This window comes from Pygocentrus nattereri, chromosome 5 (genome assembly GCF_015220715.1).
Source record: "Pygocentrus nattereri isolate fPygNat1 chromosome 5, fPygNat1.pri, whole genome shotgun sequence".
Taxonomy (NCBI): domain Eukaryota; kingdom Metazoa; phylum Chordata; class Actinopteri; order Characiformes; family Serrasalmidae; genus Pygocentrus; species Pygocentrus nattereri.
The window spans coordinates 23,039,012-23,062,585 of record NC_051215.1 but is presented as its reverse complement, the minus strand read 5'-3'; the positions used below and the strand labels follow the sequence as shown (position 1 = coordinate 23,062,585).

At 40.2% G+C, this 23,574-nt stretch overlaps 1 protein-coding gene across 1 annotated transcript; it reads right to left on the bottom strand.

Moving 5' to 3' along the window:
* Positions 1 to 7,665: 7,665 nt before the first annotated feature.
* On the bottom strand, positions 7,666 to 22,296 carry fbxo9 (F-box protein 9). Its single transcript, XM_017694151.2, has 13 exons — positions 22,092 to 22,296; positions 20,604 to 20,681; positions 19,673 to 19,795; positions 16,009 to 16,066; positions 15,831 to 15,930; positions 15,428 to 15,552; positions 14,224 to 14,338; positions 12,890 to 13,008; positions 12,677 to 12,767; positions 12,353 to 12,448; positions 9,705 to 9,798; positions 9,261 to 9,415; positions 7,666 to 8,182 (listed from the first exon to the last, which is right to left on the bottom strand). The coding sequence occupies exons 1-13, from the start codon at positions 22,092 to 22,094 to the stop codon at positions 8,074 to 8,076; spliced, it is 1,266 nt and encodes a 421-aa protein (XP_017549640.1). The 5' UTR covers positions 22,095 to 22,296; the 3' UTR covers positions 7,666 to 8,073.
* Between the last annotated feature and the right edge of the window lie 1,278 nt (positions 22,297 to 23,574).

The window sequence follows — 23,574 nt, the reverse complement described above, 5'->3', positions numbered from 1 at the left end:
CCAGATGGTGTGGAATTTGCAGGATTGAGGTCTAACCGCTGTCCCATAGACTGTTGTTGGGACAGGAGAGTTGGAGCGCACATTACATTGCAGTGCATGCTGGGGATTGTAGTGAAAGTGGCTAATGTTAATAGAAAATTCAAATATTTTTGTGGGCCGGATAGGATTGTGTTTGACGCATGAGTTGTATAGTGTAGTGCTAGACATCCACATAGCTGTTCTGTATGTGATATTATTAGCAACCTAAGTTGCTTAGTTAACTAGGTCGTTTGGTTGCTAATTCCAAAGACAGCAGGCATATATCGATCCTCTGGCTGGTTAAGGTCAGCATACTGCTGTCTGTACATACTGCTGGTTCAACCTCAGACCCAGATCGTTGTCCTGCATACAGGGTCTAACTAGTTTTTAATCTTCTCAAATAGATTTTCAGCCTTCCATTTTGGAAAATGAATGAAGACAAATAAAACAAACAATTGAGAAAAAAGTTAGTGACTATGCCAACTATAAAATGATTTTGTCGAAAATGTTGTTGCTGACACTCAGCTGGATTGATTACTGTATAAAACTGTATAACCAGCTTTATTTATGAAATTGCTGGTGTAATTGTTTACTACACTAGTTTACAAAGCATACTGGAGGAAGGAAATTAAGGTGAAATGAGTAAAGTGGACAGTGAGTGAAATAATGAGCACTGAAAAGTGACATTTTGTCTAATACTCTGCTTAACTAGCTGTGGGCTGCCTGGAAACCACTGAGCAAAATGTCGGTGGGCTGCCAGCTTTGCCGTCAGCAGGCTAACAGTGGCATGCTACCATCTTACTATCTGGGCTACACTATAGAAAGGGGCCATATTAAAAAATCTCAACAAATCTGCAGACCAGAGAAAAAAAATTTATTTAATTTTTAATTCATAATTTTAATTGTGCTGTAACCCGAACTGCCCTGTGATGGACTGGCGACCTGTCCAGGGTGTATCCTGCCTTCCGCCCAATCAAATCAAAATCAAATCAAATGTATCTGTAGTGCTTTTTACAACTGATATTGTCCAAAGCTTCACAGAATTCCAGTAAAGACAAAGTTTTAATATGAAATGTAAAACCCCAAGGTGAGGAAACCAGAGGCAACAGTGGCAAGGAAAAACTCCCTCAGAGCTGAGGAAGAAACCTTGTGAGGAACCAAGGCTCACAAGGGGGGACCCATCCTCCTCTGGTCAAACTACCTACAAATTTTTGACCAAAAAGACGACCCTATGCATCACATAGGTCTGCTGTTATGCTCATGTGTACTGATATAGTCATAGTATATATACAGTGGTGCTTGAAAGTTTGTGAACCCTTTAGAATGTTCTATATTTCAGCATAAATATGACCTAAAACATCATCAGATTTTGCTCACACCTTGCTCTTGGAGTGATCTTTGTTGGTCGACCACTCCTGGGGAGAGAAACAATGGTCTTGAATTTCCTCCATTTGTACACAATCTGTCTGACTGTGGATTGGTGGAGTCCAAACTCTTTAGAGATGGTTTTGTAACCTTTTCCAGCCTGATGAGCATCAACACCTCTTTTTCTGAGGTCCTCAGAAATCTCCTTTGTTCGGGCCATGATACACAATCATAAACATGTGTTGTGAAGAGCAGACTTTGACAGATCCCTGTTGTTTAAATAAATCAGGGTGCCCACTCACACCTGAGTGTCATCCCATTGATTGAAAACACCTCACTCTAATTTTAAATTAACTGCTAATCCTACAGGTTCACATACTTTTGTCATTCACAAATATGTAATACTGGATCATTTTCCTCAATAAACAAATGACCAAGTATATTTTTTGTCATTTGTTTAACCGGGTTTTCTTTATCTACTTTTAGGACTTGTGTGAAAATCTAATGATGTTTTATGTCACATTTATACAGATATATAGAAAATTCTAAAGGGTTCACAAACTTCCAAGCACCACTGTAATGTAAGCAATGATGATATTATTATTATTATAATTATTATTTTTAATAGTAGTAGTAATAGTAGTAGTAGTATTCGTAGTAGCTAGGGCGTGGGCAGCTGGTCTGAAGCGGGTAGCAGGAGAGCTCGACAGTCAGTCATCCACCAATGTCCGGCCAGACAGGTGAAAGCCATTGAAAGCTGGGATAGACTCCAGCAACCCACCGTGACCCAGAAGGATAAGCAGTTTAGATGATGTGTGTGTGTGTAACTCGAACTGGCCACTGTTTATTCAAAATCTGCAAAAAAAAAAATACACGCACTTGTAGTAAACCTTAAATTTGCATTGAATATTGGTGTATTCTTAATGATTATATCATTTTAATAATATTTTTATAATATAATATTTGTTGGGGTAGGAGAGTTGGAGCACTCCGTCACTACTGAAACAATTGGTTTCATTAGTGTAAAGATTGTTTTGGTAGTGACAAAATGGAATGTTCAATCATTTATTCTAATAAAATAAACATAATGAAGGTAAAGGGTCACTCAATGCTAAACACTTTAGTCCCAAGTGTGTTTACACAGCAGTTTCTCTGCACATTTTAGTGCACGATTTCTATTTAATCGCTGAGGTTGACATATTGGAAAAAATGAAACATAGAATATAAAACGTGCCCTAACTACAACATGTTTTTCCCTCCTTTGTACTCAAGAAGGTTGAATTCAAGATAAGGCGGATAAGAGGCTGAATGTAACCTGGGATTGCTGATAGCACTGTGTGAATAACACCTTTGGAAAGAAGCCATTCTTGAAGCTATTGTTCGAAACCATTTGCACTGTTGTATATATTCCCTTATAAGGGTTGCCCACTTGACTGAGGTGACTGAGGTGGAGTGAGATGTTAAATTCTGCATGCACACACTAATGCAGGGGCTGCTCAATCCTGGTCCTGGAGGTCCACCACCCTGGAGAGTTCAGATCTCATGTACTCATTCAAATTCCCCTCAAAGCCTTCATCAGCTGGATCAGCTGTGTTATGAGGACCCGAAGCTAAACTCTGCAGAGCTAAAGAATTCCAGGGGCCGGATTCACAAAAGGGTTGAGATAGAAAATCGTCTGAAAAGTGTTTTTTAAGATTAAGAGACCCTTATTAGCCCCACAACGGGGAAATTTCACCTCCGCATTTAACCCATCTGTGAAGTGAACCACCACATACACACTAGTGAGCACACACGCACTAGGGGGCAGTGAGCACACTTGCCTGAAACGGTGGGCAGTCCAACCCGCAGCACCCGGGGAGCAGTTGTCTTGCTCAAGGACACCTCAGTCATGTGCTGTCGCCTCTGGGGATCAAACCGGCGACCTTCCGGTCACGAGGCTGGATCCCTAACCTCCAGCCCATGACTGCCCCCATAGTTTTTCTTCATTTCATTCTAAAGAAAAAAGTTCAAACATCTGAAGGGTTCTTTTATCTTCTTTTCTTAACTATTTTCTTCAGAATAATTCTAAGAATAAGTGCTATTCTCAAAAATGTTATGTTCTTAAAGGTTTTCTTAAGCTTACGACCGACTCACACATCTCAGACAGTAAGAGTCGACAAGGTGATTATCTTAAGAATAAACCTCGTTTTTTTTTCAAGAATTCAAACTTTTAAATACATTCTTAGGAACGTCTTAGTGTTTGTCTTAAGAACCTTTGCAAGTTTTTTCTTCAGAAGGCTTTCATGAACTCATCGATTTGGCAGGGCTGCTCTAAGCTGAACCCCAGCTCATAGTCCAGGGTTCAGCTGGTTAATATGGCAAAATGTAATATCACAATACTTCAAGACGTTTTTATGATACACGGTGTCACAATTTATGCTTCCTGATAAGTTGGAATAGACTAAGTAGTGCCAACAAAGTTACTATAGTATTGGCAGTATCTTTCTATAGGTGGCAGTATCTTGAAGCAAAAGCTTCCACAAGCTCCTCACAGTGCCTTGCTGTAATTTCTGTCCATCCCTCCTGACAGAAATGGTCTAACTTGGTCAGCTCTTCTTCCTCGAACTCGAACAAATTTTCAGTAGGATTCATGTCAGGGTTTTGTGATGGCCAATTCAGTCCTTACACTTTGTTGTCTTGAAGCCATTTTCTCACAATTTTGGAGGATCATTGTGATGCTGGAAGTCAAACTTTAACTTTCTGGTTGACGTCTTGAAGGCCTTGAGCTGTTGCTTCAGGATTTCTAGATATTCCTCCTTCCTAATGACACCCTTTGCTGCCACCAACATCCGTCACAGTTGGGATGATGTTCTTTGGATTAAAAATCCTAGCAAGACTGAGCTGCTATTCATCACTGCAACTACAGGTCCTCATCATGATCTTGCCATCTCAGTTGAGAACTCTCTGACTGTTTCGTCTGTAGGCAAGAAGTCATGGCTTGATTCTGGATGGCCAGTTATCGTTCTTAACTCACATTGCGAACCTAATTTGGTCATGCAGGTTCCTCCTGTACAACATCCGGAGGATCTGATCCTTTCTCCCTCTAGAGGCCGCCCAGGTGCTAGTGCAGTCTCTGGTCATCTCAAGGCTTGACTACTGCAACTCGCTCTTGGCTGGTCTTCTCATGCAGGCCATCAGGCCTCTGCAACTCATCCAGAATGCGGCAGCACGGCTCATCTTCAACCTCCCCAAGTTCAGCCAAGCCACCCCACTGCTGCGCTCCCTTCACTGGCTTCCTGTAGCTGCATCAGATTTAAAACCCTAATGCTTGCCTACAAAGCCAAAAATAGACCAGCCCCTCCCTACTTGATAGCAATGGTGAAATCTCAAACTGTAGCACGAGCCCATCGAGCTTCAAGTACAGTTCCTTTTTCTCTGGATATCAACAAGGACCTTTTGTTTCTAGCAGTATCTGAGCTCAGGACCGGCTTTCTCTCTAACCTATTGGTAACTAGCAAAGATTCTTTCTCTAGATAAAAGTCCTTTTTGTAAGTCGCTCTGGATAAGAGCATCTGCTACATGCAGTAAATGTAAATGTAAAATCCTTGCCCATTTTCTTGCTTACATGGTGCTGATCATTCTGGCCAAATTGTTCCATTTTTGTTTTATCTGACCAGAGAACACTCCTCCAGAAGGCCAGGTCTTTGTCCTTTGTTATTGTCTTGGGGTTCAGTTGAACCTCTCAGGCCAACATTAGTTCACTCCTGGGGGTTAAATTTGTGCCCCGTTCCTGAATGACATTGTGTCTGTGTGGCCACAAGGTTTTTGTTTGCACACATTTGACTGTATAGATACTTTACTGCAGACTCAACTGACTCGGAGTAAAACACAATCACTAAAACTAGCAGGCCAGTTACTGTTGTGCTGCAGCTACAGTAGATTCAGAAGCACCTGACTGGTTCTTTAATGTGACACAGGTGGACTTCAAGGGCAGTCAACTCCCTACTAGAATCCAAAAATGCAAATACAGCTGCATGTTACTTTAAATCTACTTTGCTTTAAGAACAATGTTGATTTGCATGGCTTTGCCTGAAATGATCAGTGAACTCTCTTGGCCCAACTGTGTGCCTTAACACAGAGAACAGAAATGCATGTAACCTTTAAAGTTCTAATAAACAAATAAAATATACACTCACTGGCCACTTTATTCAGTTGCTTGTTAACACAATTAGCTAATCAGCCAATCACACGGCCGCAACAAAATGCATTTAGGCACTTGCTGAAGTGCAGACCGAGCATCAGAATGGGGAAGAAAGGTGATTTAAGCGACTTTGAACATGGCTTGGTTGTTCGTGCCAGACGGGCTTGTCTGAGTATTTCAGAAACTGCTGATCTACTGGGATTTTCACGCACAACCATCTCTAGAGTCTGAAAAAGAGAAAACAGCCAGTGAGCGGTGAGAGTTGTGTGAACGAAAATAAGGTCAGAGATTGGGCAGACTGGTTTGAGATGATAGAAAGGCAACAGTAACTCAAATAACCAAACAAAATCTCTGAAGAATGTTTCCAACACCTTGTTGAAAGTATGCCACGAAGAATTAAGGCAGTTCTGAAGGCAAAAAGGGGTCCAACCTTTTACTAACAAAGTGTACCTAATAAAGTGGCCAGTGAGTATATGTATGAATAAAAAATAAAGACCTGTTGTGTAATATGTAAGACTGGATTTAAAAAAGCAGCGTATTCTCACCTCAAATATACACTACATAGCCAAAAGTTTGTGCACACCCAAACATATCTGTATGTGCTTGGTGAACTAATTTGAAAATCATTGATATAAAATTTAACGCCCCTTTTTTCCTACAAGGAGATTCACTCAAAAGAGTCCCCGAATATTCTGGAATAACTCTCTCTGGGATGAAGCAATCTGAACGAAACACAATGAGCTTCTCAGTATATGGAGTATCGAACAGCCCGGCATGCCAATGCGTCGGAGCGACAAGTTGGGTACCGGACAGCCGTCTCAACAGTTATCCTCCATTTTCAACTTGTGGGTGTAACCCCACCGTACCCCTTCATGTGTCTGGCAGAAAACAGAGATCACTTCCAGCAGTGCATGTAATCGATTACACACATGTGAAGATATGCAGCAGATTTTTCCAGTTCAGATCCTTCATCTTAACAGGAGTTACAACAGAATATTCAGGGCCTCTTTTGAATGAATCTCCCTGTAGAACTTCCATTCAGCCACCAGAGCATTTGTGAGGTAAGGCCCTGATATTGTGGAATAAGGCCTGGCTCACACTTTGTGTTCCAATTCATTCCAAAGGTGTTAGATGGAGTCGAGGTCAGTGATCTGTGCAGGACAACCAAGTTTTATCACAGCCAAACTCAACAAACCATGTCTTTATGGAGCTCACTTTGTGCACAGGGATTCAGTCATGCTGGAACAGGAGCTGCAACAAAGCTGGAAGCATATAACTGTGTAAAATGTCTGCGCTGTAGCACTAATATCACACTTCACTGGAACTAAGGGGCCCACCCCCTGAAAAACAGCCCAGCCCATCATCCCTCTTCCACCAAACTTTATTGCCGGTACTATGGATTCCAGTAGGTGGTGTTCTCCTGGCACCCACCCAGATTCATCCATCAGACAAATAGATTGTTAAGTTTCTAGAGAATGTTTCCACTGCTGCAGAGTCCAGTGGCGGTGCTTTACACCCCTCCAACCAACACTTGGTATTGCACATAGCGATCTTAGGCTCGTGTGCAGCTGCTTGGCCACAGAAACCCATTTCCGTGTGTGCACACGTTCCACTGCAAGTTCTGCTGGCGTAATATCTGCCGCTTTACATTGTTGCTGCTCAGAGGCTTTTTGGACTGTCTGACTGAGTGACACTACATCTCAGCTATGATACAGCCTGGACCGTCCACTTGAGTGATGCTGCATCGCGGCTGTGGGGCTCTCTGAACCGGGGACCTGATTGACATGACATCACAGCCTGGGCTGGCTGCTTGGTTAATGCTGCACTGCACCTGTGGGGCTGCCTGGACTGGTAGTGTTTGGCTGCATAAGCAGCACTATGCCTCAGCTATGACCTGAAAGAAGGTGTTCTGCGACACTGCTGCATCTGAGTCACTGAGCTTTTCTGTACGATCCACTCTCCTGCCAGGTCTCGTATACGGAGACTGAATGGCTTCACCTGTTTATGCACCTGTTAGCAGTGGGTGACTGAAATAACAGAACCCACTAATCAATAGGGGCATCCACACAATTTTAACCATGTGGTTTATATACAAGCCAACATTTAATAAATCTTTAACATGTTTATTTGGTTGTTCCAGTCATCAGTAGACAGTAGAGTTTCCTCACACTGAAATTCACACAGAAAAACAAATGTGAAAACATTCATTATTGATGTAAAGTGAGCAAAAAACAGCTGCTTTCTTTATGCTTTAGCTTAGACAAATTAACACACTATATCTCTGGGTTTATGATGGCAAATCCGTTACTACATCAGTTAAAACAGACACAAAAACTTGTAATGTTGCTATTAAGAATTCTAAAAACCTCAAACAAACATTATCTTTACATTCATCAGAAGCAGCCTCATGCTCAAAGCAAAGGTTGGGTGAGGGATACTGCGCATGGTGGAAAGAATTATTCATAAAACTTTGGATGGGCTGACGTTCCACATGCATTCATCAGCTCACCCTACAGGGGGCGATCTGAAAAGGCAGTATAGCTCTTCACGCGTGCAAAAAACAAGGGGGTGTACATTTTATCCAAGTCAAACGCAGTGATGACAGTTTCTCCAGTTGATCTGGAAGAGTGAAAAAGAAAAACAAGGGAACAGGAATTCAAACAGACCTTCATGACTTCATGTCTGCACATCTTCATTCTAATATTTTGTTGAGTGCATAATTTGTCATTCATTCAAATTAAATTATTCAAATTATTGTTTTGAGCCCAAGATTCTAGTCAGTTATTCAAATTCAATTATTCACATCTGTGAGCTGTAACTACTTGGTCTTTGCCATCTTTAGCCTATATATTATCTTATATTCTCAAAACAGCATAAAGAACTAAAAATCACATATTAAATCACACATAACCACCTCACCTTTAGGCAATAAACAAGTTAGCTTGTCAATTAGATATTTATTACTCCAATTATACATGTATTACTGTTGGTGTAGGTTTCTCTGTGCTCAAATACAAACATCATCCCCTTGTGAGGAATCTAAATTATTAGAAAACTTTCTGTACATTTCACAAAAAGACCATTACAATATACAAACCTTTCACATGCTGCTTTTTTACCCAGTTAAAATGACCATTTTTATATGTTTTTAAGCATTTTAAGTAACTTCTCAATGCTAAAATTTTTTTTTTGTGCTACAACACTTGCCACTTTAATAGCATCAGCAAGACATGCTCAGATTTTTTAATATACGGCCCTGAAACAGTATAAAGGCAGACATAAAGGTTGAGATGCAAGAAAATGTTGATTGCATTTTAGGTGCATAAACTCTACGATGAAGACTTTAACACCAGTTTTAATGTGAAGACAATTAGAACAATGATAATGGGGATAATCTAGGGAAATCGCCTATTTAACTATTTTAAATGCACATAAATACATCAGACAAAGTGCATTCAGTGGTATTAAAGTGTAACACAGGACTTTCGAGACATAAATATTAAAATTAAAGATTTTAAGACTTAATAAAAAAAATATCAGATTTCAAGACTTTAAGGATCTCTGGATAAAGACTACTACTCACAGAGATAAGCCTAATGTGCTTCAAACTGAGTAAACAACCGTTAAGTTGCTGCCCTCTTCTGCTGGTGATGAATCAAAAGGTTAATCCTTTTCAGGTTGTAGCTAAAGAATCTACCTGTAGGTGATGTGGCAGGAGTGGTGGATCCACACCAGCTTGTTGAAGCGCTGGCGACCCCCAGAGGACAGCTGCAGCCCCACATGGAAGGTGCGGTCAGAGTCGGGGGCTGGGTTCCGCCTGCAGAACCGGCTTCTCTGGTATTCGGACACCTTCTACACAGACAGGACAAATACATGCTGTTTATCACCATGTTAGCTTGAAATGCTAGAGAAAACTGTGATAAACAGGACAGTGATTGGCACTTTAGGTTCTGCTGCTTAAACTTTATTGAGATTTACTGACCGGCCCAGTTTTGTGATACCAGCTCTCAAAGATGTTTTGACAAATTAAATAACTTACAACTGCTACATCTTCAAAGCCTGTTGTCAGAACCTCAAAATTCTGTACTTTGTTGTATCTGAGAATAACAGTCAACCATTATATGAGGAGAACATGACCCACCTCTTCTTTTCTCTTGGAGACGACAACATAAACTTTGGTTTGATTGTCCGTGTCCTGGGACAGCCGGTAGTGGCCAAACAGGATGGACTCCATCCTGTGCAAAACAGACAATATGATTCAACCAAATCACATATCAAGGGTCCCCCCATTAGTAGACAGCTGAAATGAGAACCAGAATTACGGACATATCTTTTAGTTAAGGAGCTAAGCTCTATAGATCTTTAAGACCAAAGACGAACAGACATGCTGAGCTGCATGACATGGACGGAAGATTATCATTGAGATTACACCAATCTGGCATAACAATATAACCACCTCCTTGTTTCTACACTCATTGTCCATTTTATCAGCTCCACTTACTCTATAGCTGCACTTTGTAGTTCTACAGTTACAGACTGTAGTCCATCTGTTTCTCTGATACTTTGTTACCCTGTTCTTCAGTAGTCAGGACCCCCATGGACCCTCACAGAGCAGGTACTATTTGAGCAGTGGATCATTCTCAGCACTGCATTAACACTGATGTGGTGGTGGGTGTGTTAGTATGTGTTGCGCTGGTCTGAGTGGATCAGACACAGCAGTGCTGCTGGAGTTTTTAAACACTGTGTCCACTCACTGTCCACTCTAATAGACACTCCAACCTTGTCGGTCCACCTTGTAGATGTAAAGTCATAGACGATAGCTCATCTGCTGCTGCACAGCTTGTGTTGGTCATTCTCTAGTCCTTCATCAGTGGTCACAGGACGCCGCTCACAGGACGCCGCTCACAGGACGCCATTGGCTGGATCATTTTGGTTTGTGGACGATTCTCAGTCCAGCAGCGACACGGAGGTGTTTAAAAACTCCAGCAGCACTGCTGTGTCTGATCCACTCAGACCAGCACAACACACACTAACACACCACCATGTCAGTGTTACTGCAGTGCTGAGAATGACCCACCACCCAAATAGTACCCACTCTGTAAGGGTCCATGAGGGTCCTGACCACTGAAGAACAAGGTTAAAGGTGGCTAACAAAGTATCAGAGAAACAGATGGACTACAGTCTGTAACTGTAGAACTACAAAGTGCAGCTATAGAGTAAGTGGAACTGATAAAATGGACAATGAGTGTAGAAACAAGGAGGTGGTCAGAATGTCATGCTGACTGGTGTATTAAAAGACTTCAGTGAATGGTGAATCAATAATTTAACATGATCAACAATTAGTCTGCTTTATTTTGACCAAACTTATCTACTTGTGCTGCATTGCATGAAAACCTTGTTTCATCAAAGAACTTGGACTGGTCAAGATACCCAAAGCACACAATTAAGCAAAAAATATTAAAGTTACACTACACAGACCTAGTTACTGCTAGTAGTGGGTGTCATTGTCAAAAATGTATATCACAGCCTAATTAAAATGTGTGATTAGTATATAACAGTGTCTTATATAAATACACAAATAAAAATGAAAAGAAAAAAAAACATTTCTAAGCAAACCTATTTTTGGCTACTGACAGTGGCTTATTATTCTAGAATGTCCTTCAATTTTTAATAAAAATCATTTTCACCATTCAAAGTAAATTTGATATTTCTGTTGTGCAAAATACAACTGTAAACAATGTATATTGATAAACCTATGGCAATACTGAACTTTAACACTAGTCCCGTGAACCTGGCAAAACACTGCTAAATGTTTTCTATCTTCATTTTTATTAGGCTGAAGTTGGCTTCTTATTCAGCAGCTGTTTTTTCTCATTTTCTCTTTCACCTTAAATAGAGAAGCATTTACATTCTGGCACCTGTACAGGCAAAAAAATGTAATTATTGCATCACTTAAGATGGAACGCAAAATTCGAATAAGAAGCTAACTTAAGCATCATCAAATTTCTCAGGCATTTTGTCTCGAGTCTTATACACTCTACAGTCGTAATATTTAGAGAAAAAAGTAATATTTCGAGAATAAAGTCTTGTTCCACCTTAAATGTGCAGCAGTTGCATTCTGGCGCCTTAGGCACCATTTAAGTTGGAACAGGAAAATGCAAGAAGCTGGCAAATGAGAAGTGACTTCAACCTCGTAAATAGTTGAACGTTGAGACATTTTACAAGAAACTGTTCCATTTTTGTGGAAGAGTTTCCTGCTGGAGATGCGAGAAAAGTAATATTTAGAGAATCAACTCGTAATATAATACACTCTCAGATCATCAGACACAGCTACAATTTGGAAAATATCAGTCATTTACGCTTCAGTACCAGCTGGAACTTGCCATGTACCGCTAACCAAGTCAGACGGTATGAAAGGAAGTACTGCAATTGGTCTGGTGGCATGTTATTCTAAGGCTAACCCCAAAAGACCAGCCATGCCTTTACATCCACTGCCTCGAAAACAAAGTGAACTAGTTCAAATGGAACGGACAAAACAGTGAGAGGTGATCAAGGAGATGTGTTTTCATTGGCTGGATTGGTGTTTTCAAATGTGACTGAAGCCTCCTTTAGCTACTCAGCTAAGGCCAACAGTAGCATGTTTATCATCGGTGCTAAATGTAGGCATACCAATATAACGGTTATGGAAAAAACTCACACCTGCAAACAATTTTTTAACCTGATGAACTGGTTTAACACCCACTACTGCTCAGAACAAGTTTGCTAACAAGAGGATCCAAAGACAAACACCTTGTGTTCCTGCTACGCAAACGTGGAACAGTAGCCAGAGGCTCCTCAGGGGTGGTCAACATCATCACTTGACCATCAGGGAAGAAGCGGAGGTACCTGGACAACATACATAAAGTTCAGACAAGAAAATAGTGAGAGCCTCATATGTATCGGTTATTTGTCATGTGTTTTTCCACATCCAGGTCCTCGAGGGCCTACTGTGTTGGCCTACTGCAAACAAACTCATTAGCTACTTCAACTCTCTGAGTTGAAAATAGGCGCATTAGATCAGGGAAAGTATTAAAAATATAAGTGCAGGAAAATGGCTTAGAGCAGCAAGCTTACCTGTAGTACTCCACCTGGTGCCACTTTCTATAGAAGCCATCCAGAGACTCCTCGCCCTGTCGGATGTATGAAGTTTTACTGATGTAAACACCTGCAAGGATCGGAGTTGAAAATTAGTCCAAGTTAAGAAAGGGTAAAAAAAAAATGTAATACAAACATTTGTTCTACTGCCTTCAGGCAAGACAACAAGAAAACAAAGCACATGCAGTTTACCATCATAGCGCACACGTGGCCTCTCTAAAAACATCTCCCTCCAGGAGGTGAAGGGCAGAATTTTGGTGCAGTTCCGGCCCCAAACCCTCAAACAGGCAGCATGCCAAATCTCAGGGTCTCTGTGAGGACACAACAGAGTTCATACACATCAAACTTTACAGAGAACTGATCATGTTCATTAGTGCATAACAGGAGGAAAATAGTCTTGATATAAGTTTGTGAAACTAAAGAGCCACTTTGTCCTACAACAATCAAACCACCTTGGGAGCCACAACATTATGTCCATTCTATCATCACATTTTACCATCTTGTCTCCAAATATGTCTCTGTATGTGCTAATGTACTATAGGCTAACAAATATATATATTTATAAATAAATAAATAAAAAAACAGGCTCCCTTTGCTCTGCTTTAAGCTTTAGCTCAGCTATAGCTGCTTTTCTCACATCTCCAGCAGGAAACCTTTCCACAAAAGTGAAACAGTTTCTTGTAAAATGCAACATTCAACTTTTTACAAGGCTAAAGCAGCTTCTCATTTGAATTTCCCGTAATTCGGCATGAACATTGCAATAACATTACATTAATGTTAATGCTGCAAAAGCATCTGAATGAGTTCTTCAATTTTTCTCCCTCTAAAAATGCACATATGAGGGCTGTTCAGGGAAAGTTATCTGTTACTCAGCCTTACGCTGCTCATTAGTTTGTCGAATCATGTGGTTCACTATTGCGTAGTCACTAAGCGCAGGTTTATTCACTCTAAAGTCAGATACTAGTCTCATGCCCTCATGGACGTGAAACGAGAAGTCAGAAAGATCAAATCTGAGCAAAAAACATCTGAGCAGAGCAATACAGCTAAATCTTAATAAAATAATTATGCAGAAATTTGAAAAATTTGTGGTGTCTCTTTAATGAAAATTTTATCAGTACCATAAAGGTGTACACTTCACTGGTATACAATTACTGACTGAAGCCCAAACAAAATCTGGTCATTGGTGGTCCTAAGGTGTCCCTTTCTTTAGATGGGGGGTAAAAAAAACAAAAAAAAACAAACAAAAAAAACAACAAAACAGTGCAGCATATTGAGACCTACAGTCTGCACCTATATAACTTGCATCTGATAAAACTGTGTACAAGATAAACTGAATTAAGTGTATATAAACATCCACTTGTTTTCATTTCCTTTCATACCACCAAGTTCCCTACTCAAAAATCCAGGCCTATATGCTTATACTACTTCCTGTACAAACATCACCCTTTAATATAATGAACGTGTAAGTTCAACACTACACTGAGATGGTGCAGATTTCCAAACATGTAGTATACCCAAGAGCCCACCTTGCACAGATGTAGAAACCCCTGCAGACAAGGGAGAGCTGCTCTAGAGCGCGCATGTCCAAGTCACAGGACACCACCCAGCGGAAGATATACATCAGCACCTCCATTGGCAAAGCTGTGGAGACATAAAGCACAAGGACCATATTTCATGAAACCTCCAAAAAAAAAAGAAAACTTTTTTTTTTTTTTTAATGCACTGAATATTCGGCAACCGAAATTATTCAGCCGAAAATAGTTACAAGTCTGTGTTTGGCCGAATAAGTGAAAACACTGAATAATTTGTACCAAACAATGAGGTTTCCCATCCTAGGTACTTGTCTCCTTCTTGCACAAACACAGACAGCAAGAAACTGTTTAGCGCTGCATTTAATGGCATCGCTGAAAAGAGGAATAGACTTATTTGAGAAAGTAGAGAAGCTTCTTTTCATAAAGAAGAATCTGCCATTTTTCTTGAAGAAGTAGGCTAAGCAGGCTTATTTCTAGAATGACTGTTCATTTGTTGTGGGTTCACCCAATTTTTTCAATGCACTTTTTAATGCACCTTTTTGTCATATGGTATACAGAGAAGACGTATGTTATATTCTTTCAGCAGTCAGTTATAGGCCTAACAGGCTATACAAGGGGCAAATAATAAAACTTGGTTTTACTTATTATTTATGTTACATAATATGGTCACACTGTACTTTGGGGGGGCGACAAATAAAAATATTGTTTTACTAGTTTATGTAGAGTCACGTTGACATTTTATTTTTACTTTTAACGGGGGGGCAATTTTTTTTGTTGGTATGTGTGCTGGGTCAAAAATGTTCAAAGTTCAAAAAATATTTTTAAATTGCAGTTTAGTAACTTTTTCTTTGAAAACCAAGACAAAAACACATTTAGCCTTTTTAATTCATGAAAATGGTAAAAGTGAATGAAACACTTAGAAAAACTTTGGCCAAATGCTTAATTTTGTTCGGTTTCAACCAAAAATTCAAATTTTAGTGCATCCCTACGTTTAGGAATAGTATAACTCCTCACATGCACCCTGGATGAATAGGTGTAAGTCTGCGTCGCTTTTAATTTTGCAAATCAACAAGCCAGGATAAATTATAGGCCTCAGGGAACAGATTAAACGCTGGAGATGCACAAATCACAATTTTTTTTTCCACAATCCACATGGTCTGAAAACAAAGTGTGAAATGTGAAAGATGCATCCTGTTACCTGAAATATGCACCTGAGATGTTTCCACCTCAGGCTCACAGATCTTCTGAGAAGAGTGCTCTACAGCCAGCTGCTGTTGGAAGTACGCAAGGAGATCATCTATCTCGTTTTCATTCTCCTCCAGGCTGGAGAGACAAAGAAAAACACAAAAAAAAGGTTTCACAAGAGCGCAAGAGAGAGAGACAAAGAGAATTAAATATTCACAAATTGTGAGGAAATTCTTTTATTTGCCGTTCAAAAGGCACGCAGTCAAAGCTGCGGCCAATAAAACTCAATTTCTTTGTAATATTTCATACACGCGTCTACTCCACTGTCATTATGTGAAGCAACAATCGTCACCAAGTACGAACAATGTACTTGTTTATATGTACAAATGAGACAATGTTCTGTCCAGTGGACTTACTAGCTCCCGCCAACTCTATCTGGATCAGGAGATCTGTTGTAGTTGATCTTAAACTCAATGTCAGGCACAAGCTGCATTGCACTCTTATAGTACTTGATGGCTGTAACATCAAAAGATGCAGTTACATATTCAGGTCACATCCATTTTGTTTGTTGTTCACTCTAAAGGCACCATGTACCTTCATAAACAGCTCCATTTTGTTCCTCCTCTACAGCTTTCAGAAACAGCTCTCGAGCCTGAAGTAGAGAGAATTCACAGTAAGACCACCTTTTTATTCGCAATCATTTGTCTGAGTACTTTTCACAGTAAACAACATACCCAGAGAATAAACTTAGAATTACCTTCATTCATTATAACAGCATTATTTAACCCTCTACTGCATGCACTAGAAGAGATTTTTTAACTTTTTATTCTCTGGGGTATATTTTGCTTTGTCAATCTGAATTTTCATGACAGTAATCAGTAATCAAATAAATTATTTATTTATTTATTTTGTAAAAGCTCCTCTCAAATTACCAGGAAATGTGTTTTATGATCTACACATATTGCCATATGCTTACAATTTACTGATGAAAGCCAAAAATCTCGTTCTTTCTGTTATTTTATAAAAGTAATTTTTACAGAGCAGATCACTGAAGAGACGCCATCTGTTTATAGACTATAGACTAGATTTGGGGAAAAATTTGTCGACTTTCAGTAGAAAAACAGAGTTCAGCTTCTTTTATTATAAGGGTTTAAAATGGCATCACCATCTATTTGACTGGAAAGAAGAGTTACAGCCTCATACGACACCCAGCTTCTGAATTCTGAATGTAGCTTATGAAATATGAAAGTTATGAAGAATATGATGAAGTGCGTTTTGGTGGTCTCAAGGAGTTGAAAAGGTTAAATGTTCAACTTTCTTGCATAAATTGAATTGATTATTAAATTAAAACTTTAAGTCTAAATGAAAAAAATTTAAATAAATAAATAAATAAAGTGTGCAAGGGTTCTTCTGGGGTATGTTGCCTTGAGGCAACATTGGGCGAGAATTAGAAGAAATGATATGCCGTGTGCTTGTAACTGGCTAAATCCATTCCACTGTCACACAATGTTGCTTCTAGGCAACAAACATTTCTGCAAATCATCACAACAAAGGGGGAAAAAAAGACTGTTAAAAAGAAGTTTAAAAGTGCGCAAAGAGACAGTTTGACCAAATACATGCTTTTTATTCATTTAAAAATGAATAAATAAATTATTCCCTCTATTGTTAACCTTGTTGTCCTTCAATACATGTATTGAATGTATATGTTATTATACTGTGAGGAAAATGGGTTTGTTGCCCTGAGGCAACACTGTGCAGTAGAGAGCAGATCAGGTTATACATACAACACATATTATATGTAACACACATAAAACTGCATCATAATAAGCTTTTCTGACTCTGTATAGTCAGTATAGGCAGTACTTAAAAGAACAGACAAGAAAGTTTCATTAAAAAGAGATTCAGAAAAAATGTCCATAGGGTGAAGCATTTTCACTACTGTAAAAAGAGTTCAAATCACAATAATGCCAGGGGTCCATGATGTAGTGATGTACGCTACATGGCCATTTAGCTCAAGTGTTTCAGCCACACTGATTGCACAGGTCAGGACAGTTTGTACAGGTACAGGACAGGGCAGTCGTGGGCTGGAAGGTAGGGAACCAGGCTTGTCACTGGACGGTCACCAGTTCGATCCCCTGAGCCGACAGTGTACGACTGAAGCATCCTTGAGCAAGGCACCTAACCCCCAACTTCTCCCCGGGTGCCATGGATAGGGCTGCCCACCACTCCAGGCAACTGTCCCCTAGTGTGTGTGTGTGTGTGTTCAATAGTGTGCATGTATGTGGGTGTGTCATTGCATGGTTGGGTTAAATGCGGAGGTCTAATTCCTCTGTGTGAAAAACACAGCAGGCTAATGGTTCTGAATCAATGATTGCGGTGTATAAAATCACGCACACAACCATGCAATCCACATAGACAAATACAGGCAGCAGTACTAAAGAGCTCAGTGATACTACTGCCCTGGTCAAATATATAGTCTGTTATTGTGAAATGAAGGCATCTAGAAGCAACAACAGCTCAGCCACAAAGCAGCAGACAAACTCTTAAGGCCCAATCCCATTTCACCCCTCACCCCTACCACTGTGCAAAACAGAGGGCCAAGGGCTCATTCACATCTACGGGTAGGGTGTCCCAATTGTTGAGATAGAGGGGTGGGACTACAAGACCCTTCAAACAGAGGTTTTTCAGAGACTCCAAACAGAGAGCTATGAGGAAAAAAAAAAGAAAAACTGGCAAGATGGAGCAGAAGAGACCAAAGAAATCCACAAATGTGAGAATTTTCTGTTTAAAAAAAAAAATAAAAAATCACGATAATCACTGCATTATCTAAGTTTAATGTTGTTTGTGTATTATGCTCGTTTTCTTCATAAGAAGCATGAAAAAAAATCACTTATAGCATGCTAATGTCTCTGCAGTGTGGAGTTTTAAAATTACTAAAATAATTTATAGTTATATAAATGAAGTTGATGGATCCTCTCACCAAGGCCAGGCCCCTGGGGTTGTTTGTGTAAATGACGTCGATGAATCCTCTTACCCAGGAACAGGCCATGATTCTTTGTGTGAGGGAGTTTTGGACACAGGAATGCACCTGGACCTCGGAGAGGCCAGCAAAATTGCTTACATAGTAAAAGACAAAGGCAAGCTGACCCCTGAAGAGCAAAGTAAGATGATGAGAACCGGCAAAAAAAAAAAAAAGTGTCAAAATGATGGCCTTGAGAGGACGGAATGGCCTGGTACTGCCAGACTGGAAAGTCTAGAAAGAATAGATCCCAGGGATTCTTGGAAATAAACATTTCCAAGGAAAGCGCCAAATTAAGAAATAACAGGAACCAGAAGTGATTCAAAGTCATATAATAAGGGAGGGATGGGGTGATGAGCTCACCCCAACATAGGATATAAAGAAGGATGCTTTGTGATGATCTGTGCATGTGTGCCTAGCTAGCTAACTTTCCCGTTCTACCTTAAATAGTCCAGCAGTTCTGACACCTGAAGTGCCAGAATGTAACTGCTGCACCGTTTAAGGTGGAACGGGAAAATTCAAACAAGAAGCTGGTGAATATCTCCCTTCAGCTTCATATCAGTGAAGAATTAGTGGTGGGCAATAACAAATAATTGCCCCCCTCTCTGAAGGTGTATAATGCCCTAAATGTAACTAAAGCCCATCAGTGAGGAGCTGAATTTTACCCTCCTCTGCTGTCACTGCAGATGGGCAGGGTTGCCTACAGAGCAGTGCTAGTAGCTGCTAATGAAGTGATGCTCTTTTTATTTTGAGGGTTGTTGCATTTCATAGGGCAAGATTTCAACCACTATCCCTTGTAACTCAGTTCCAAGAGGTTAGGGCAACACTTGAAAACAAGGGGTAGGGGTAAACAGAAGAAATTGCATTGGGCCAAAGTGTGGGGCCGGCGTGGGTGTCTATGTGCAATGCTAAGTGGCAGCTGGAGGGGTGTAAAGTGCCGCCACTGGACTCTGGAGCAGTGGAAACATGTCTGGAGTGATGAATGCTTCACTACCTATAAGTCTAATGGACAAGTCTGGGTTTGGAGGATACCAGGAAAACCTGACTTATCAGAATGCATAACACCAACAATACAGTTTGGTAGAGGAGGGATAATGGGCTGGCCCTGTTTATCAGGGTTTGGGGTGCTTAATTCCAGTGAAGGGTGATGTTAATGTTGGCTGTATGGTCTCTTTAGTTATGGAAAGCGTTTTTTTTTAATGAGTCGCAATTGTTATGCGGTTTGTCAGTAATGCCCACCTTTTCCTCCCTGGCCAGCTCCTGTTTCTTTTTCAGATCAGAAGCCCTGGAGATGCGTTTCTTTGCACCAGAGCTGGGCAGTAGTTCAGACATCCACTGAGCTCTAAAAGCACTGAGCTCAAGCTGCAATAGAATTGGATGGATTATTATTGATGATGGGAATCCCAAAACATTCAGTCTCTAAATTAGGAAGAAGATTTCTGCATAATAAAATGCAGAGATTGTAAACAGTCATTCAGACACGTTCACGGTGCTGGTGAAGGGAACCAGGCATCTGAAAAATTTAGTCTCTAAAACCTCTTTCAAAGAAAATTAACATATTGTCTGATGCGTGGCAGTTTTTACATAATTGCAGAATAATGATTGGGCAGATTTAACCTGTATTTTACTTTCCTTAACACTACATGTAAAAGAAGGTGTGTAGGCTGGTTATTTTGGATGGTAAATAAGATGGCTATATTTGTGTGTTGTGATCAGAACCAGACGTCCACCTCTAAAAGCTCACAGAAAGTTATTACATGAAATGGTTAGATATACTAGGCCTGATGCCAGACACGTTGATTTATAACAGCTTTGAGATTTTTGAGGTTTTGGCTTTTTGTGTTTGGTGCTGTGGGGCAAAATAGTCCCCAAAGATTTTCCCCCCCCCCCCCAGATTTTCCACTATGTTCCATCATGAACATTCCATATAAAACTCAGAAGACTTGTGTAGGTTCACTGCTGGTTTAGATAGTAAATAAAACATATATATGTGTTGTAGTCATGGCGACCCCTGGTTCCTATTACCACCACTGTAAAGACTTCTGAACCATTTCACACCAAACTGCTCTGAATCACTGTTTACATTTCACACATTGAATTATGCAGAAATTTTAGAAAAACTGTGGAATTCCCCTTTAAGACAGAGCATGACTGATGTATAGTCACTGACCTGCAGACTAGAGTCTTCAGAATTTTCATCCTCTTCCTCCTCAACAGAACCATTACCAGCATTCTGGCTGCCTTCAGCCTGTTTGAGGAAGAAAAGGTCACTACTGCTGATAAGACCAAATGCACGGTTTAACAGCACACAATCTGCATAGTGTTGTAGGTCCCTTTAGAAGCAGGTGTACAAATATTGACACCACCTACTGTAAATATATAGTTTTAGTAGTTAAACATTCACCAAACACTGGGCGGGTGACTTTGCAAGCCTGACAACGGAGGGGGGGCGGGAGCACCTTCCTAAAGTAGAACCCCACCAATTTTTTCAAAAAAATTCTACATCATTAAATTTTTCAGATGTAAACAAAGTCATTTCATGGAAAAGCTGTGTTCTAGAAAAACTTATTTCTCCAATTTCCCTTTGGGGGTTAATAAAGTGTTATGGAGAACTATTCACGCCGTTGGTGATCGGAACCAGACGTCCACCTCACACGCCGAAACATGTTACATACACACGGCCCAGTGTCCGTCACAATGTCTTATGACCGTTTTGTGACAAAGTTTTGCTTTAAAACATACTTTAATACATTCAGTTTAATCAATTCCTGGCAGAGAGGTGCATAAAAGGTGTTGTAAGGTAAATAGTCCCCCAAGACAACCTTCTTTTTCTCATATTTTCCACTATTTTACAATGAACTTTACATTAAAAACTCAGAAAGCTTGTGCAGCTTCACCGCTGGTTTTGACAGTAAATAAAACCACCACCACTGTAAAGACATCTGAACCATTTCACACCAAACCCCTCTGAACCTCTCTGTTTACATCTCAATGACTGGGTAATTCAGAAATTTTGGAAATACTGGGTTTGGAACTCCCTTTTAACATTACAAACTGAATTGTCTAGTAATGTCACTACTTGCAGTTTGTTGTGCGACGTGAACAGAAATGTTTTGGATGCCTGGTCTGGTGACTGCTCTATTTTTGCTCTCAGCGATTCACTGCCAAACCTAAAATTAGCCAGTTAGCTATGCACGTCTATGGAGTTGTTAGCCAACTAGCTGCCTCTTCAACAAGTTACCAGTATAATTATATCTTCAGGTCAAAGCTGGAGGTTAAAGCTGGAGTGTCTGTGCCATGCCTGACTGACTGACTGCAGGCTGGATTTGTTTACACGCCAGTTCAGCACTTAAGCTAGCGTTAGCCACAGCAGGCTAACGGTACACGTCATGCTAAACAGCGGCGCGAATTTTTCAGTTCCACCTTAAATGGCGCAGTAGCTACATTCTGGCGCCTCAGGCAGCCATTCGCCAGTCCTGTTCGAATTTACCGTCCCACCCTAAATGGGGCAGGCGCCAGAGTGCAACAGCCGTAACGTCCATTTAAGGTGGACCGGGGAAATGTCAATAGGAAGCAGCTTCAGCCTCGTAATAACGACGACGGTTAGTTAGCTAAGCTATCTGGCTAACGCAGCTTACAGGCACTAATGCGTGTTTACCATGGTCGGCTTATATGCGAGCTCTCCTTCTGACGCCCGAAACGTTTATTCTCGACGTCGTTTACAGATCACGGTCGGAGAAACGGACCACACAGCGGGCGAATTTACGCGCTCGCCACACGGCAGCCATCCCGGAGAGAGCGGAGCGGGGTCGGAGTCTGAAGCAGGTCGTCCGCTTTAGATCCGAGCGGAGCGAAACCTTACACCTCTCCACCGCTCGCGTTTTAACTTCAAAATAAAAGTTCAGCGTCGAGGCCTTTTCTCGCCAGACTGTCTGGAAAATGGCCTACGATTTTCTCTCCTTCTCTGTTTCGGACAGGATTGCTTAAAAGAAATTGGCTTAGCTAGTAGCTCGATATGAATATTAATCCAATGATAGATAATCGATATAAATACTAATGCTAATGGATATAAATAGGGAATCTTGTTGCAGATGTTTGTATATATCTATCTACTGTACTGACATGGTATTTCAAAAATAATTACTTATTTTCCCGCAAGTTTGTGACTTTTTCCCCAAAGCGATAACATTTTCTAGAAGTACTGACTTAGATTTTTGAAACAGTTACTCATTTGAACAAAAAATTACTTAATATCTTGAAATAATTAACCTGTTTTCTCTACATACTGACTTAATATTTCAAAATAATGTTTTATTCTCTCAATATTTTACAATACTATGTTGAAATAATTGTTGCACTTCAAGAAAATAATTATTTTGAAATAATAATTATTGCTAGATACTAAGTCTTTTTTTTTGCCATTGTTATTGTTCTGATAATCTATGTTTTTACATAGTCAGTCTGTATGTTGATTAAAAATAAGTTATTATTTTGACATAAGTCATTTTAACCAGATGCCAACGCAAAATTTTGAGATACTCCTGCCAGAAACAGAAAACGAGAAAAAAAAAGATGACTGTTTTTTTTCTCTTCGTCCTGGAAAGAATGGGCTTCCGTAGTATTGAGTGTAGCCCATACACACACATCCTTCCAGCCAAAAAAGAAAAACAAAAACAAGACATAGGAACTATTCAAAGTCTCTGTTGGTTCCTAATGGTGTTCAGTAGTCTGTAATGGTATTGTGTGTTTTCCTGACAGGTTGACATCACAGTGTAAAGGACTCTAATCTTATCTAGTGTTCTGGGACTGATCCCAGATGCATATCATGGTTTTCTGAAGGGATAAAACATTGTCCTATAGGAAACTAGTGGTCTCAAATGGTAACCCTTAAGACAATTCCCACTAAAAAGCAAAACCTTCAGGTCTTAATCCTAATAGTTCTAATGGTCTTTTTTTCAGCAGGACTGCTGGAGTAAGTGAATAAAATGCAACAATAATCACAAAATAATACACAGAATTAACTGGTTGTTTTTTGCCTGCCTGTATTGTTTAATCCAGCCAAAGTAAATATGGTTTCTTCACAGTTTACAGCCAAATTGTCGTGCATGAATGGAAGAGCCAGGTCAGACTCTGTCGTTCTG

What these genes read in the sequence shown, in the direction of transcription:
- fbxo9 (XM_017694151.2), bottom strand. An exon ending in AAATGGAGCTGTTTATGAAG is followed by an intron (nt 15,931 to 16,008) that starts GTACATGGTGCC and finishes TTGATGTTACAG; the next exon opens with CCATCAAGTACTATAAGAGT. An exon ending in ATCTCAGGTGCATATTTCAG is followed by an intron (nt 14,339 to 15,427) that starts GTAACAGGATGC and finishes ATGTCTCCACAG; the next exon opens with CTTTGCCAATGGAGGTGCTG.